Source organism: Taudactylus pleione, unplaced genomic scaffold, assembly GCF_031769625.1.
Source record: "Taudactylus pleione unplaced genomic scaffold, aTauple2 ptg000277l, whole genome shotgun sequence".
NCBI lineage: Eukaryota > Metazoa > Chordata > Amphibia > Anura > Myobatrachidae > Taudactylus > Taudactylus pleione.
This window is the reverse complement of record NW_028284679.1, coordinates 2,736,634-2,755,249: the sequence shown is the minus strand read 5'-3', so window position 1 is coordinate 2,755,249 and position 18,616 is coordinate 2,736,634. Positions and strand designations below refer to the sequence as shown.

At 50.2% G+C, this 18,616-nt stretch overlaps 1 protein-coding gene across 1 annotated transcript in view; it reads right to left on the bottom strand.

Moving 5' to 3' along the window:
• Positions 1–18,616, bottom strand: part of LOC148513554 (adhesion G protein-coupled receptor F3-like) — an 83,639-nt gene that overhangs the window by 5,289 nt on the left and 59,734 nt on the right. Inside the window, exons 7-10 of the mRNA XM_088481739.1 lie at positions 17,561–17,754; positions 17,185–17,376; positions 10,733–12,112; positions 6,351–6,392 (exon numbers count right to left, since the gene is read on the bottom strand). Of these exons, the coding sequence (XP_088337865.1) occupies positions 6,351–6,392; positions 10,733–12,112; positions 17,185–17,376; positions 17,561–17,754 (1,808 nt within the window). The remainder of the gene's footprint in view (positions 1–6,350; positions 6,393–10,732; positions 12,113–17,184; positions 17,377–17,560; positions 17,755–18,616) is intronic.

Genomic DNA, 18,616 nt, shown 5'->3' with positions numbered 1-18,616 from the left:
CCTTCGTTATCTCTATTTCTATGATTTCCATAGGGTCCACAGGACTTCCACCCTGTCGCACCAGCGCTTCAGATGGGCTTTGTTCTGGTCACTGGTTTTCCGTCTCCTTCTGTGTGAGAATGTGATACTTGTGTGTTCCAGACTTCCTTCTCTCTTTTGTTCTCCGGCCTATGGCTTGTTACGTAACTGAAGGTGCCTTGGCCTGGGGGCGGGATATAGGAGAGGGGGCCACGGTGCATCCTGGGACTAATGTTTTAACTATGCGGTGTCCGATGACAACTGCCATCGCCTATACCCCAAGGTATCCTTTGGACCCTATGGACTTCATAGAAATACAGATAACAAAGGTAAGTTCTTACCATATCTCTTATTTTCTACTTCAGGGTCCATAGGGTATCCACAGGATACCTTGGGGTATAGGTGTGACGTCAGTCGCAGGGCACCAAAGAGTTAAGCTTTCAGCCTCCCAGGATGCACTAGGTCCCCCTCCTATACCCCGCCCCCGGGCCAAGGCACCTCAGTTTAGTTTGGTGCCCGGCCGGAGTCGGGTGCACCTGTTGGAGTGGGGGCTAGAAGAGCCCCTGAAGCTTATTCTTCATGCAGCTGTGGCTGCACAACTGGATGTACAGCATGGACAGTCAGTCCTGACGTCCATGCTGTCTTCCCTACACCCCGCCGGTACCAGAACGCCGGTACTGATCCGGGGATGCTGGTGGGCGTCTGGGGTCACAGCTAGCGGTGACCCCAGATGCTCCGGACCATGGCCGGATTCAAGGGGGACAGAGGTAAGCAGCGGGGTCCCGCGGTGGGTCCCCGCTGATCACATGGTCCTAAGTCCCCAGGCAGGGGGCTCCCTGGGGACTGGCTGCAGCGTGGAGCCAGGCGACCAACCTGCGCTTCCACTACCCCCTGGGACAGCGGACCGCAGCAGAGCGGTAGCACTGCGGCGTCCCAGGGGTTAAATGCATGCCAGGGGAGCGCGCCTTCCCTGTCTCACAGCCGGCGCCTCCCCCGCTGCACACAGCCCTCTCTGCATGCTGCCGACTGGTCCTGTGGCAGCGCTCCTCCCCCAGGCCAGCCTCCTCTCTGCTCCTCGGCGGCCATCTTCTCCAGAACGCATGGTGAACGCTGCTGGAAGCGCTGGACGGAAGCATCGTGGTCTGGGTCCCCCCGCATACCTCTCCTCCGCTGTGGTCAGGTCTGTGTATGCAGCGCTGTGTCCTACCAGGCCCTGTGTCTGTGTAGTTGAGTGATCAGCGCTGTTAGTGCAGGAATTGTTATTTCTCTGCATTGTATGTGACTGTGCTAGCGCTGCTGCCTGTAATCTTTTCTTCATCTAAACTGTCAGCTTTATTACTGTCCCTGTTCTTTCTGCTAAAGCCCTTGCGGTGCGGTGCTGCAGGGTGGTCTCTCGCCTATTTAATACTTAATTGGTGAGAGAGGTCACATACGTGGTGCCATCATGTCTGAAAGTGATTTTCCCCTCCGGCTACAGTGTACCACGTGCAAAGTACCGTTAGCGGAGGGGGAGGGTAGCGCGGAGGGCCTTTGCCGGCAGTGTTTGTCCATGGCGCGGCCTATTACGGTTACAGCACCGGTACAGGAGCCGCCCTGGGCTTGTTTCGCTCAGGCGTTAACAGCTTTAGTGGGCCAGTTAGCTCCGCAGCCCGCGTTTACTCCGATGGGTTTGTCCCAGCAGTCTGTGGTGTCGTCACCCATGCAGGGGTTCCCACGACAATTGGTGGTACCCCACAGTCTCCCTATTTCCCCGCTCCCGGGTTCTCAGGAGCCAGCGTGGGTTAACTCCCTGACGAGTTCTGTACAGCACTTGTCGGATGTGTTGCAAGGGGAGTCTGTGATGCGGCCTCATAAACGGCCGGTGGCGTCTCTGTCCGCTCCTTATGAGGATGACGAAGGGACGTCTGATGATGGGGAGATTCTAGATCCTTACGATCAGGAACCTCTCCATACTAAGGACGCTGATGCTAAGTCCAAAGTATATATTCCTGGACTTATTCGGGCGGTCCGCACAGCCTTGGTGATTGAGGACGAAGTTCCCCCAGCGGCTAAATCTAAGTATGCCTTTTTCAAAGATGTGAAGGGCGATGCCACAGTCTTTCCTCTTTCGGGTCAGTTGGTGGACCATTTAGAGGAGGCGTGGAAACAACCTGGCAAAAGATACCAGCCGCAGAGACGCCTGGCGGTGGCTTATCCGTTCGCGGATAATTATTTTGCGAAGTGGGAATCCCCTCCACAGGTGGATTCTCACGTGACCCGTCTTGTCCGTAGTGCCACATTGCCGATGCCATCCATGTCCTCCCTTAAGGATGCTACGGACCGCAAGGTAGAAATCTGCCTGAAGTCCGCTTATTCCCTTGCAGGGGGGGCAGCACGGCCGGCTATGGCCATTTGCTGGGTTGCCAGAGCGATGGAGCGCTGGGCGGATTCATTAGAGGCTTCTTTTGAATCCGACTGTCCGGCCGATCAGGCGGAGTTGATTGGCAATCTCCGTGATTCGGCCACCTACATCAACGAGGCGGCTCTAGACATTAGTACTCTGGTGTCTAGAATTTCTTCAGCAGCGGTAGCTGCTCGTCGCACCTTGTGGCTGCGATCCTGGAAGGCGGACGCAGATTCCAAGAAAGGTCTGGAAGCGTTGCCGTTTACCGGAGAAGTTCTCTTCGGTCCGGATCTGGATAAGATTGTGGCCACGCTGGCGGCAGCCAAATCTGCCTGTCTCCCGTCGGCCGCTGCTCCTTCTGGTTCGGGACCATCGTCCTTTCGGTCATCTAGGGCCCAGGGCAGGCCCAAACCACAGTCGTTTCCTCGACAGGCTGGCCCTAAGAAATCGGTCAAGCCCCGGAAGCAGGCATGGAGTACCAGACGTCCGGCCCCCAAGCCAGATGACAAGCCTGCGGCCTGACGGTCCGGGCCTCCCTTTGGGGGATCCCAGGGTGGGAGGCCGCCTGCTACAGTTCGCCCAGTGTTGGTCGACCACTACGACAGACACTTGGGTTCTGGAGGTGGTTTCTCACGGATACGCCCTCTCCTTCCGGCACAGACCCCCGGCTCGCTTCTTCACCACGGGTCTCCCATCAGACCGGAACAAGGCTACGGAGCTGCGGAAGGTATTGCACACTATGCTCCAGGCTGGAGTTATAGTGGCGGTTCCATTCTCCCAGAGGGGCCAGGGTTTCTATTCAAATCTATTTTTGGTACAGAAACCCAATGGGTCATATCGTCCGATTCTCAACCTCAAAGCACTCAACAAGTCTTTGCGGGTCCCGAAGTTTCGGATGGAGACCCTACGGTCCATCATTCTGGCGCTGGAACCTGGGGACTACTTGGTGTCATTGGACATACAGGACGCTTACCTGCATGTCCCTATTCTTTGGCGCCATCAACAGTTCCTCAGGTTCGCAATCAGCAGCGACCACTTCCAGTTTCGGGCGTTACCTTTTGGCCTGGCAACAGCACCACGTGTTTTCACCAAGGTGATGGCGGTCATGGCGGCTTCTCTGCGGCTGCAGGGAGTCCGCATGTTGCCGTATTTGGACGACCTGTTATTGGTGGCAGGATCTCCAGAGCTCCTGTTACGCCACTTGGACCTGACCATTGCACTGCTGCAACGGCACGGCTGGCTAATCAACTGGCAGAAGTCCACTCTAATCCCGTCTCGGAGGATTCTGCATCTTGGAGCCTTATTGGACTCGGGACAGCAAAGGATCTTCGTGACGGAGGACAAGATCTCTGCTTTACAGTCAAGGGTGCGCAGTTGTCTGCACAGCCGCCGGGTGTCCTTACACTCGGCGATGAGGTTACTGGGCTCCATGGTGTCGGTGTTCGACATGGTGGAATACGCCCAGTTTCACTCCAGACCTCTGCAGCACCTGATCCTGTCCAAGTGGAACGGGCTGACTCAGTCTCTGAAGTCCCAGACGATTGTGCTCACCCAGGAGGTTCGCCTGTCCCTTACGTGGTGGTTACAGACGAACCACCTCAACAAGGGACGTCCGTTCTGGGTTCCAAATTGGGTCCTGTTGACAACGGACGCCAGTCTTCGGGGCTGGGGAGCAGTTTCGGGTCCACACTTGTTCCAGGGCAGGTGGACGCCGACAGAAGCGGAGCTTCCAATAAATATCTTGGAACTCCGTGCGGTCTTCAATGCTCTCCAGCAGGCACAGCGGTTTCTCCAGGGTCGCCCGGTGCAGGTCCAGTCGGACAACGCTACCACCGTGGCCTACATAAACAGGCAAGGAGGAACTCGCAGTCGGGCGGCTCTCGTAGAGGTCTCTCGGATCCTGGTTTGGGCGGAGCGCAATCTTCCGGCCATATCAGCGGTCTTCATCCCGGGAGTGCTCAATTGGGAGGCGGACTTTCTAAGTCGCCAGGACGTTCATCCGGGGGAATGGTCCCTGCACCCGGACGTTTTTCAACTACTGGTGGACAGGTGGGGTCTTCCAGAAATCGACCTCATGGCGTCCCGGCACAACAACAAGTTGCCGGTGTACGGGTCTCGCACAAGAGACGAAGGGGCGTCTCTGGTGGATGCTCTGTCCGTCCGGTGGACGTTCCGGTTCGCATACCTGTTCCCTCCGGTCTCCCTTCTTCCACGGGTAATCCGGAAATTCAAACAGGAAGGAGGGACGCTCCTGTTGATAGCTCCCGCGTGGCCCAGACGGCACTGGTTCTCAGACCTTCAGGGTCTGTCCGTGGACATTCCTCTGCGGTTGCCGCTACGACCGGACCTTCTGTCTCAGGGTCCTTGCCTTCACCCGGACCTGACTCAGCTGTCTTTGACGGCGTGGCTGTTGAGACGGCCATGCTGAGGTCCCGGGGGTTTTCCAGCTCTGTGGTGCGTACCATGTTGCGAGCTCGGAAACCGTCTTCCGCGAGGATATACCATCGCGTGTGGCATACGTTCTTCCAGTGGTGTCGACCGAGAGGTTATGCACCGCGGGAGTTTCGTCTGTCTCGGATTCTCGCCTTCCTGCAAGCGGGACTAGATCATGGGCTTCGCCTTGCTTCTTTGAAGGTACAGGTTTCGGCCCTATCTGTCTGGTTTCACCGTAGGATTGCTACAATCCCGGATGTGCGCACCTTTATGCAGGGTGTTCTCCGCATTCAGCCGCCCTTTGTTCCACCTGTGGCGCCTTGGGATTTGGCTGTGGTCCTGAGGGCTCTCCAAGGACCGCCGTTTGAACCACTGGGCTCAGTGGATCTTAAATGGCTAACAGCTAAGACTGTTTTCCTTCTGGCCATTGCTTCGGCCAGACGTGTTTCTGAGTTAGGGGCTCTTTCTTGTAGACCCCCTTTCTTGGTTTTTTATGGGAACAGGGCAGTGCTCCGCACTCGGCCCGAGTTTCTTCCCAAAGTTGTTTCCCAGTTTCATATTAACGAGGAAATAGTTGTTCCGGCCTTTAACTCACCGGGTCTTTCCGTGGGTGAGGCCTCTTTGGATGTTGTGCGGGCCTTAAGGACTTATGTTGACCGCACTTCTTCGTTTAGGAAGTCGGACGCTTTGTTTGTCCTCTTTGGCTTCCGTAAAAAGGGTTGGCCTGCTTCAAAGCAAACTTTGGCAGCCTGGATCCGTATGGCTATTTCTGGAGCTTATCTTCATGAAGGCCTACCGGTCCCTCCTTCTCTGAAGGCTCATTCCACTAGGTCTGTGGGTCCTTCGTGGGCAGCTCGACGTGGTGCCTCGGCAGTTCAGATCTGCAAGGCTGCTACGTGGTCTTCTGTCCATACCTTCGTGAGGTATTACAGGTTTGACACCTTCGCCTCTCAGGATGCTTCCTTCGGGCGGCGGATTCTCCTTTCTGCACAGGAGCGTCCCCACCCTTAAAGGATACTGCTTTGGGACATCCCCAAGGTATCCTGTGGATACCCTATGGACCCTGAAGTAGAAAATATGAGATATGGTAAGAACTTACCTTTGTTATCTCTATTTCTACGAAGTCCATAGGGTTCCACAGGACTCCCGCCCTGTCGCACCTGTGCTGCAGATGGGCTTTGCTCTGGTCACCGGTTTTCCGTCTCCCTCTGGTGAGAATGTGATTCTTGTATGTGTCCAGATCTTTGTTCTCTCTCTTCCTTCTCCTCCTCCGGCCTATGGCTTGGTAACTAACTGAGGTGCCTTGGCCCGGGGGCGGGGTATAGGAGGGGGACCTAGTGCATCCTGGGAGGCTGAAAGCTTAACTCTTTGGTGCCCTGCGACTGACGTCACACCTATACCCCAAGGTATCCTGTGGAACCCTATGGACTTCGTAGAAATAGAGATAACAAAGGTAAGTTCTTACCATATCTCATATTATTTTAACACTGAACGTCAATCCAATTAGGTCACTCACCTTTTTGTCCAAGAGACATCCAACGAGCAAGATGAAGACTCCCTGAGGAAAGCAAGATATGCCGTTAGTGAGAGTCTGTAAGAATTCTTATTTAATCCTCTACAAAAATTAACAGATCTCCTCCTGATTTATACAGTATATTAGGAGCCACTCATTTGGTGGGAGAATGAACCTAAATGCCTTCAACTCCTACTACAGTAATCTCTCATTTACAGAGCCACTTCCCTGGACAGGAAGCCTCAGTTTTGCATAAACTGGTTTCTCAACGTGAAAGCTTAACAGAGCACGTTTTCCATAGTCTGTGCTGGGGCGCACAGGTGTATTCACTACTGACTGACACAATTTAAAAAATCCACAGGTGGAACTAATTATTTAATTTGTGATTTTGTGAGGAGACCTGGAAAACATGCACTGTTAGAGGGTCTTACAAGGAGAGTACAGACTGAATATAAAAATAAACTTTATTTAACCAATTGGTGAGCACAAAGAATTGCACGTCTACATGTTCTAACAATCTCACAGCTACATACCATGCTGTTTTATATCCGATGGCTCCTCCTCTTTCATACATCATGAATAATTAACATAAGACAAAAAAAAAAAAAAAACACTATGTATGACCTAAGCGTTAGATGGCAGTACAGCCATACATATCAAACTTTTTTTTTTCTTTCCAGTAAAAAGGGTTAAGATAAGAAGGAAGAACCAAACACCAATTGCTAGAACATAAGAGGGAATGTATAGCAACCAATGAAAGTAATTCTCACATTATGAAGCAATGTGTTTTCCTGAAACATTGACATGATTAAAGGATATAATAACTGAATATAAAATGTGCAGATGTGTGTGTATGTAATATAGTTTATAAAATGGTGTGCTAAAATGACAAATCCCATTAACATGATTGGACACACTAAATCGCAGGGCTGTATTTCCCAATGACTAATGACTGCACACTGTAAACATTACCATCACTCACAGAGACACTACTCAGAGAAAAGCAGAACATCACTGCCTCACTGACAGAGATGCACCTAACTCACAGAAATACACGTCACTGCCTCACTAACGGCAATACACGTCACTGCCTCACTAACGGCAATACACGTCACTGCCTCACTAACGGCAATACACGTCACCGCTTCGCTAACGGCAATACACGTCACCGCTTCGCTAACGGCAATACACGTCACCGCCTCGCTAACGGCAATACACGTCACCGCCTCACTAACGGCAATACACGTCACTGCTTCGCTAACGGCAATACACGTCACTGCTTCGCTAACTGCAATACACGTCACTGCTTCACTAACTGCAATACACGTCACCGCCTCACTGACGGCAATACACGTCACTGCTTCGCTAACTGCAATACACGTCACCGCCTCACTGACGGCAATACACATCACCGCTTCGCTAACTGCAATACACGTCACTGCATCACTAACTGCAATACACGTCACCGCTTCTCTAACGGTAATACACGTCACCGCCTCACTGATGGCAATACACATCACTGCTTCGCTAACTGCAATACACGTCACCGCCTCACTGATGGCAATACACGTCACCGCCTCACTAACTGCAATACACGTCACCGCCTCACTGATGGCAATACACGTCACCGCCTCACTAACTGCAATACACGCACCGCCTCGCTAACTGCAGTACACGTCACCGCCTCACTGACGGCAATACACGTCACCGCTTCTCTAACGGTAATACACGTCACCGCCTCACTGATGGCAATACACATCACCGCCTCACTGACGGCAATACACGTCACCGCCTCACTGACGGCAATACACGTCACCGCCTCACTGACGGCAATACACGTCACCGCCTCACTGACGGCAATACACGTCACCGCCTCACTGACGGCAATACACGTCACCGCCTCACTGACGGCAATACACGTCACCGCCTCACTGATGGCAATACACGTCACCGCCTCACTGACGGCAATACACGTCACCGCTTCTCTAACGGCAATACACGTCACCGCCTCACTGACGGCAATACACGTCACCGCCTCACTGACGGCAATACACGTCACCGCCTCACTGACGGCAATACACGTCACCGCCTCACTGACGGCAATACACGTCACCGCCTCACTGACGGCAATACACGTCACCGCCTCACTGACGGCAATACACGTCACCGCCTCGCTAACTGCAATACACGTCACCGCCTCGCTAACTGCAGTACACGTCACCGCTTCTCTAACGGCAATACACGTCACCGCCTCACTGACGGCAATACACGTCACCACCTCACTGACGGCAATACACGTCACCGCCTCACTGACGGCAATACACGTCACCGCCTACTGCTTCTCTAACGGTATTACACGTCACTGCTTCTCTAACGGTAATACACGTCACCGCCTCACTGATGACAATACACGTCACCGCCTCACTAACTGCAATACACGCACCGCCTCGCTAACTGCAGTACACGTCACCGCTTCTCTAACGGTAATACACGTCACCGCCTCACTGACGGCAATACACGTCACCGCTTCTCTAACGGTAATACACGTCACCGCCTCACTGACGGCAACACGTCATCGCCTCACTGACGGCAGTACACGTCACCGCTTCTCTAACGGTAATACACGTCACCGCCTCACTGATGGCAATACACGTCACCGCCTCACTAACTGCAATACACGTCACCGCCTCACTGATGGCAATACACGTCACCGCCTCACTGACGGCAATACACGTCACCGCCTCACTAACTGCAATACACGTCACCGCCTCACTAACTGCAATACACGTCACCGCCTCGCTAACTGCAGTACACGTCACCGCTTCTCTAACGGTAATACACGTCACCGCCTCGCTAACTGCAGTACACGTCACCGCTTCTCTATCGGTAATACACGTCACCGCCTCACTGACGGCAATACACGTCACCGCTTCTCTAACGCTAATACACGTCACCGCCTCACTGACGGCAATACACGTCACCGCCTCACTGACGGCAATACACGTCACCGCCTCGCTAACTGCAATACACGTCACGCCTCGCTAACGGCAGTACACGTCACCGCTTCTCTAACGGCAATACACGTCACCGCCTCACTGACGGCAATACACGTCACCGCCTCACTGACGGCAATACACGTCACCGCCTCACTGACGGCAATATACGTCACCGCTTCACTGACGGCAATACACGTCACCGCCTCACTGACGGCAATACACGTCACTGCTTCTCTAACGGGAATACACGTCACTGCTTCTCTAACGGCAATACACGTCACTGCTTCTCTAACGGTAATACACGTCACCGCCTCACTGATGGCAATACACGTCACTGCTTCTCTAACGGTAATACACGTCACTGCTTCTCTAACGGTAATACACGTCACCGCCTCACTGATGGCAATACACGTCACTGCTTCTCTAACGGTAATACACGTCACTGCTTCTCTAACGGTAATACACGTCACCGCCTCGCTAACAGAGAAGCGGTGACGTGTACTGCAGTTAGCGAGGCGGTGACGTGTATTACCGTTAGAGAAGCAGTGACGTGTATTACCGTTAGAGAAGCAGTGACGTGTATTGCCATCAGTGAGGCGGTGACGTGTATTACCGTTAGAGAAGCAGTGACGTGTATTACCGTTAGAGAAGCAGTGACGTGTATTGCCATCAGTGAGGCGGTGACGTGTATTACCGTTAGAGAAGCGGTGACGTGTATTGCCGTCAGCGAGGCGGTGACGTGTATTGCCGTCAGCGAAGCGGTGACGTGTATTGCCGTCAGCGAAGCGGTGACGTGTATTGCCGTCAGCGAAGCGGTGACGTGTATTGCCGTCAGCGAAGCGGTGACGTGTATTGCCGTTAGCGAGGCTGTGACGTGTATTGCCGTTAGAGAAGCGGTGACGTGTACTGCAAACGGCAATACACGTCACCGCCTCACTGACGGCAATACACGTCACCGCCTCTCTAACGGCAATACACGTCACGGCCTCACTGACGGCAATACACGTCACCGCTTCTCTAACGGCAATACACGTCACCGCCTCACTGACGGCAATACACGTCACCGCTTCTCTAACGGTAATACACATCACCGCCTCACTGACCGAAATGCACATTTTTTACAGAAAAATTTCAACCGTTTTATTCAGTTAAATATTTAATTGATTTATTTTTAATGAATAAACAGCCTATTCTGAACTATCTTATTCTGAATCTGTTTCTATCTACATCGTCTCCACATAGAACTATTTCATCACAACAGGGGACATTTATAATATAAAACACTCTTGGATGTATGGTTGCATTCTGAGAACGTGACCACACACCCAAGAGTGATGAGAGATTGAATGAATCATTTAGGACTGTAGAGAACTGAGCCCACTCATGTACCTGTAATGAGTTGAGGAGAGTGAAGGCATAATGGAAGAACTCGTGAGCTTCCTCTATTAATGTTACCGTTCCAAGAATCCATGTCACACCAAATACCGAAGTTAGAATGACCAGAGCTTTGGCCACCAAAGCTTTCCTGTCTTCCTGTTGCCCTTCCGACACAGGAGGTCTCAGTAGTTTCCAGATCACCACCCCTATGATGAAAAAGTTCATAAACTCAATGAGAAGCACTGGGCCAGAAAAGGCAAATATAGATCCGTTCTCTCCATTAATAAAACAAGCCCCCTCTCTGAGGTATGTCTCCTTTGGATAATCTATAATCAACGTCACACTGGCAATAACGAGTGGACAAATGTATCCGATGGCCATCATGATTGGAATCACAGTGCTCTTTATGAGCTGATGGAAAACGAAGACTAGTTGGTGGAACAGAATGAGCCCATGGACCAGCATCCAGAAGAATGAGGCGAGATAGAAGAGGTGCTGGAAAAAGGCCGCTGAGATGCACCATTTGTTGGTTTGGCTTTCTGTCATGAAGGTAGATGACAAGAACCAAATGTCTCCTATCAATACAGATAAGGAAATGTTGACCATAGCTGTCTGGCGGAGGAAGGTGATGTTGTTTTTAACAACCAACTTCCACTCTATAATGTATATGAGGATGCAAATGATTAGACTAACGATGGATAAACTGACTCCCGTCTGGCTTAGGATCTCCAGATAAACATCCTCAGGCACGCTGAGCGACATCAAGACTGAGAAGGCCGTAAGGTGTGTACATCTGCATACAGTAGGTTTATTGGCACGGGATGTCCAGCAGCCTTCCGTTGACCATCCTCCAACTCCTTCAAACAAACTGTAGTTCCAAAAAATGCACTGGGCCACCGCAGCATTTTCCAGGCCGTGTCCCTGTCCATGCGCAAAAAACATATCCAAGTTGACTTGTCTTAAGCTCAGATTACTTACAATATTGTTCATAACAATATAGCTGTCCACATGGTGGCTATATACTTCGATGCTCTCTCCAAAATTCATAGGTAGAACCTTGGCCAGGTTCTGAAGCACCATACTTGTCACAGTGACTTTATTATCCTCCATGTGGTCCAGGAAAAAAATATTCTTCATAGAAACTTCCACAGCGGGGGTCGTGTTGAACGTTTTGCTGAAGCTGGTCAATAACAAAGAGCTTTGGACCAAAACGCTCAGTTGGACATTAGGCAGAATGAGGTGGGAAATGTTCTGATCTGGTTGGAAAAGTTTAATGAAGTTCTCAATGGACTGCATAAAGTCGGAGCCGATAAATGGATACTCAGCGCGGGCCTCCATCCACACAGCCTCAGCATCGAAGTCCAGAAGCTGGCTGAACACCACAGCTAAATCCTGCACAGAGAGAACAAGATGGTCAGTGGAGGAGTCTTGCCAGATTAACATGCTGAGATTCAGCACTCGTTCACAGCACAATAAATGTAGAAGACTAGTCTACACCTTGATGTGGTAGTACTAATAATAAATAATAACAATTTTGTTTATATAGTGCTTATGACCATAAAACGGAGATGGTGAATATAAAACAGAGGATTAGCCTTTTCTAAATGAAGTCCTGCCTATTAAAAACAGATGCAAACCTAATACATTAAAGACTGTAGGGCTAAGGCAAAGTGGACACCAGGATAGGGATGGCCCACGACCAACGATGATTCGAAATCATTGATGGTTTATGACCAACGTTGAATATTTTTACCATTGATGGCAGAGAGGCAATGGTCTTTGCCATCAATGGGCAAGTGGGAGCCGTTTTTTTTAATTTGTGGATGCAGCTTAGCTCCACCCCCGGTGCCCGCTAAGCTCCACCTGTTTTTGATCAGCCTGCCATTCCCTACCACAGCGGTGGCCATTGAGGAGTGCAAACCATCGATGGTTCACCATAGATGGTTTTTGTGTCATCAATGGTAACCACCGATGGACCCATCAATAGTAAACCTCGATGGACACCCCTCTGATGGCCATCCCTACACTATGGCAGTTTTCGTAGCGTGTTCATTATGAAAGCCTACCCACGCCTAAGCAGACGAGATTCTGACACCTACGAAGTTGCTGTAGTGGAAGGAAAAGTTGCGGTCTAAGTTATGAAGAGGACAGTAAGGGGGAGGTTGGGCAATTGCAGATCGGACAGAGACGTATATACGTCAGGGGCAGCTGCAGATACTGGATGAAGATGAGAATGATGATGGCGTCGTCAGCACTGCAGAACCTCTGGTGATTGGCTGTTTGTGAACGCAGGTGGTTTCTCATTGCTGGGGAGTATATTCTGCTTTGTGTGCACAAAACAGAGAGGAGTTTCTGTGTTTCATATGGCTTACGTTTTATTGAGGCCTATTAGGGAATGCGCATTTTGCAAAAAAACACAAACGATAAGTGATGGGGTAAAACAAGATATGGTAAGAACTTACCTTTGTTATCTCTGTTTCTACGAAGTCCATAGGGTCCACAGGGTTGACCTTGGGGTATAGCTAGATCTGGATCCACGGGCACCATGCAGTTAAAGCTTTAGCTGCTCCCAGGATGCTCTTGGGTCCATCCTCCTCTATACCCAGTCCTGCGCCACAAGCACCTCAGTTGGTAAGCAGCCCAGGCCGGAGGAGGAGACTAAACAGAGAGAAGGAAGACTGGAACACACAAGAAAACCATACTCACAGAAATGGGAGACGGAAAACCGGTGACCAGCAACACAGCCCATTTGAAGCCAGGTGCGTCAGGACGGGCGCCCTGTGGACCCTATGGACTTCGTAGAAACAGAGATAACAAAGGTAAGTTCTTCCCATATCTCTTGTTTTCTACTTCAGGGTCCATAGGGGGTCCACAGGGTTGACCTTGGGGATGTCCCAAAGCAGTTCAACTAAGGGCGGGGACGCTCCTGTGCAGAAAGGAGAATCCTGCGCCTAAAGGATGCATCCTGAGAGGCAAAGGTGTCAAATGCATAAAACCTCAAAAACATCTGAATGGAAGACCAAGTGGCTGCCTTGCACAGCTGAACTGCGGAGGCACCATGTCTAGCAGCCCAAGAAGGACCCACAGACCGAGTGGAATGAGCCTTAACAGAGGCCGGGACAGGTAAACTTTCCTGTATATAAGCCTCACGAATAACAGAACAAAGCCAACGGGCAACAGTTTGTTGGCAGGCCAATCCCTCTTATGAAAACCAAAGAGGACAAACAAAGAATCGGACCATCTCACAGAAGCAGTCCAATCCACATAAACTCTGAGAGCACGGATAACGTCCAACGAAGCCTCACCAGCTGTAAGATCAGGTGACTGAAAAGCAGGCACCACAAGTTCCTGATTGATGTGGAACTTAGAGACTACTTTAGGCAAAAACTCAGGACGAGTGCGAAGCACCGCTCTGTCCTGGTGAAAAATTAAGAAGGGGGGACTACAAGAAAGCGCCCCAACTCAGATACCCTCCTTGCTGAAGCAATTGCCAGGAGAAAAACAGTCTTAAGTGTTAACCACTTGAGGTCAACCGGCTCAAAAGGAGGTCCCTGCAGGACCCGAAGAACCACCGCCAAGTCCCACGGAGCCACTGGAGGCACAAAGGGAGGCTGGATTTGAAGAACACCCTGGAAAAAGGTGTGAACATCAGGCAGTGTAGCGATCCTACGTTGGAACCACACAGACAGAGCCGACACATGAATCTTCAGGAAGGCCAGACGTAAGCCTAGGTCAAGACCTGACTGAAGAAATGCCAAAATCCTAGAAACCCTGAACACCCGAGGATCAAAGTTTCTGGACTCACACCACTGAAAGTAAGTGTGCCACATCCTGTGGTAAATCCGAGCTGAGGCAGGTTTACGCGCCCTCAGCATGGTACTAATGACAGAGCTTGAAAACCCCCGGGACCTTAAGACGGCTGTCTCAAGAGCCACGCCGTCAAAGACAGTCGACCCAGATCCGGGTAAAGGCAGGGCCCCTGAGACAGCAGGTCCCGACGCTGAGGTAGAAGGTACGGAACGTCGATGGACAAGCTCTTGAGATCGGAGTAACAAGGACGTCTGGGCCATGCTGGAGCCACCAGCAGAAACGTGCCTCCGTCCTGTTTTATTTTTCTTAGCACCCGAGGCAGCAGGGAGATCGGAGGAAACAGGTACGCTAGGTGAAATGTCCATTTCACCGACAGCGCATCGACCAGACTTGCGCCTGTCCTTGAGCCGTAAATGGGCAACTTGTAGTTGTGACGGGAAGCCATCAGGTCCAACTCCGGCAGTCCCCATTTGTCCACGAGAAGTTGAAACACCTCCAGGTGAAGCGACCATTCCCCTGGGTGCACGTCGTGACAGCTGAGCAAGTCCGCCTCCCAGTTGAGGACTCCCGGTATGAAGACTGCCGAGATTGCAGGAAGGTGGCTCTCCGCCCAAGCCAGGATGCGAGACACCTCCAACATCGCCGCTCGACTGCGAGTTCCTCCCTGGTGATTTATGTACCCCACCGTGGTGGCGTTGTCGGATTGCACCTGTAACGCCCTTCCGTGAAGAGCGGTGCCTGACGACAGCAGAGCCCTGTACTAGGCTGTATCACAGTTGTATGTACAGCTGCGTGGTTAGTGGGAGGCAGGGCCGGATTAAGGGCAGGGCCACAGGGGCGGTCGTCCTGGGGCCCCCTCAAAAACTTAGGGGGCCCCCACACACTGTCCCCGACCCCTGGCCACATGCCCGGCGAAAAGGTTGATCGCGATCTACTGGAAGCTCACGGAGCTCCCGCCTGTAGATCGCGATCAACTTATGGTAAGTGGGAACGTTGGCCTCTGAATACCGATCGCTTCAGAGGCCAACGTTCCCAGTGATGCAGTGCACGGGTGACATCATGACGTCAACCGCACACTGCAGAGGAGAGGAGCCTGCACGCCAGATTCAGCAGACAGCGGCAGCAGCAGTGACGGCGGGACTCGGGAGCTGTGACGGCGTGGAGCAAAGACGGGTAAGTTTTTTAATGGGTGTGGGCGGGGAGGGAGAGCTACTGGGGGCACTACTTTATGGGGCACATCTGCAGGGGGCATTTAAGAAGAGGCACAAATACTGGGGACATTGGAGAAGGGGCACAAATACTGGGAGCATTGCAGAAGGGGTACAACAACTGGGGGCATTGCAGAAGGGGCACAACTACAGGGGGCATTCCAGAAGGGGCACAACTGCAGGGGGCATTGGAACATCAGGCAGATGGACCGGCGCGTGTGTGTGTGTGTATGTATGTATGTGTGTATATATATATATATATATATATATATGTGTATATATATATATATATATATATAAATATAATTTTATTTTTATATATATGTGTATATATATATATATATATATATATATATATATATATATAACTTATTGATAGGGGCTCCCACATGTTTGTTGCCCAGGGGCCCCCACAGACCTTAATCCGGCCCTGGTGGGAGGGTAGTAGTTTTGGTTGCTAGCCAATGGTAGGATTAGGTTTAAGGGAGGAGCTGTAGCTTCTTAGCTCAGTTCCCAACAGGAAACTGTCTCTTTTCAGCGTTTTCCCTCCGTCCCTCCATATTTTTTAGTTCTTTTTGGATGTCGCTTTTTTTTTCTTTTCTTTGTTCCTTGGTGTTGGGACGGGGAAAAACTTCAGCCAAGAGGTCAGTGAACTGATTTGTAGGTCACCCCCCCTTTTGATATACCTTTTGGATGATTTGACCCTAATGGTGTCAGCAGCCTCGGTTGGCTAACCGGTCTTTGACGGTATGGGAGGAGTCTCATGTGACCTATGGGCTTGCTGGGTGGGCAATAGGCCCTGCAAGTTTTTGTAGTCATCTGAGGGCGATCATTGATCGTTGCCGGCTGCTGTTTCTTTTGGTCGCCACCGTAATAAAGTTATTATTTATTGATATTTAAACAAAAAGGCCGACCGGTTTAAATGCCACATTCTGTCTCCGCGTCCTTATTATAGTTAAAGTTTATTGTTTAGGATACAGTACATAAGGTTATTCAAGTGTCAGTTGCCGCTAGGGCGTTCATTACATGTGTAGTCATTCATCTTTTATTTTAAATATTCCATAATCCAGATCAGAGATTCCCAAACTCCCCCATTACAGTGCATGGAAATCCTTAAAACCTGGCCTGTAATGGCGAACTTTGGGATCCTCGGATCTAGATTATAATCTCCTCTGGGGCAGGGACTGATGTGAATGACTGAAATATTCTCTGTCAAGCGCTGCGTGTATATAAATAGTTGTTATCAAATAATACATAAATTTGTTCTATATATTTTGTGGTTTCACTTAATGTTATAAAAAATCAAACATTCTAAAAAAATTTTTTTATAATGCACCAATGTGCAGAAAAAGGTCATGCAGAAAGCATTAAACAGCGTGTAGAAAGTACCCATGGTTCACCATTTCTGTCCGCATTGTCAAGCCAAGCTCGCCTGCTCATACTTACGGCCATGGCGGTGAAGTTGACATGTACGCGGTTATCCGTGGCGGTCAGCGACAGGGTTTTAATTGTATCGACCACAGTGATCATGTCCAAAGAATCATTGATGAATGCCCGACTTGACGTTGTATAGTTTCTTAAGCGCTCAGTAATCGATGAGATCTCCCGCCCTGGAATCCCTAGACCACCCATGAGAAGCTAAGGGGAAAATGTAACGTCTACATTATTATTTAATATTTTGTTATCATTTTACTTTACAGCTAATGTATTTATTTCCCCCAAATATCGATAGTAGGGGGGAAGGCTTGGAAGCCCTAGGTTGAAGATAATGCATCTCCTTAAATCTGTGGACGTGGTACACGCATGTGGACGAGGTCCTCACCTTGGCCTGTTCGAGCAGAGACCACAGCCTGGCATCCACGCAGGAGTTTTTTGGAATTCCCCACTGACCAGTTCTTAAACAGCTTTTGGTAATTCTGCCTCTTCTGCCATACGGGCAGGGAATTTCTGCCTCGTACCCGGCTTTGGTGGCCTTCCATATGTTCTCACCATCATCAGGGCAGAAGATATCTTTCTCTGCTCAGGAGACATACTTAGAGTCAAACACTAGGACAATCGGAGACAACATCAGCAAATTTGTCAAAGCAAAATGGTTTTCATCTATTAAAACCCTATTCATGTTGGTATATTGTATACATGTAACACTCCTTCATTTTGTCTTACACACAGGTTACCCTAAATACAAATGCCATAGATCCAGTGACAGGATTTCTAGAGGGGGGGTTTCCAAATGCCTGATTTTAGAGTGAGTGTGGCCAGTCCATGAAGAGGGTAGAATTAGCACTTATCCAGCTTTAATATGCGTCATACAAAGTATATTGTGTGTCATAATTCCAGCATATAGAGGACCAGCGATCACAGTAAGCCATTATATGTGTCATGCATAGAGGGGTATTCAATATGAAACGTTAACTTCACTGCCGAAGTTAACCTTTCATATCGGAGTTTTTTTCTGCGTTAAGTCTGGTGCGCGCTCCCGCTTATCCCCGTATTCAATCTCAAATTAACGAAAACGGGAAACTCCGAAGTTGGATTTGCGTAAAGTTACGAATTTTTCCTTAAAATAATTGTAAGACCCCCCTAAAGTTGTAAAAACATAGGGGATCACTATGGGTACCCCCGTTTTAGCCTTTAATTGAAAGTCGGGGATTTAAATAGCCGCAGCAGGTGTTTTTTTCCCGACATTGAAGAAGTGATGCAGAAGAGCACTTAGGTTATTTTTTTCGTTTTTTTAAGTGGTCCCATCAAATTTGGGGTACATGAAAATGGGTACTAGCATATTTTGATGTCCCTAAAGTAAGTTTTTAAAAATTCTGCATTTGGGCACCTGCCGCTATAATTCTATTCTAGAAAACACCTGCCGCATGCTTACAGAATA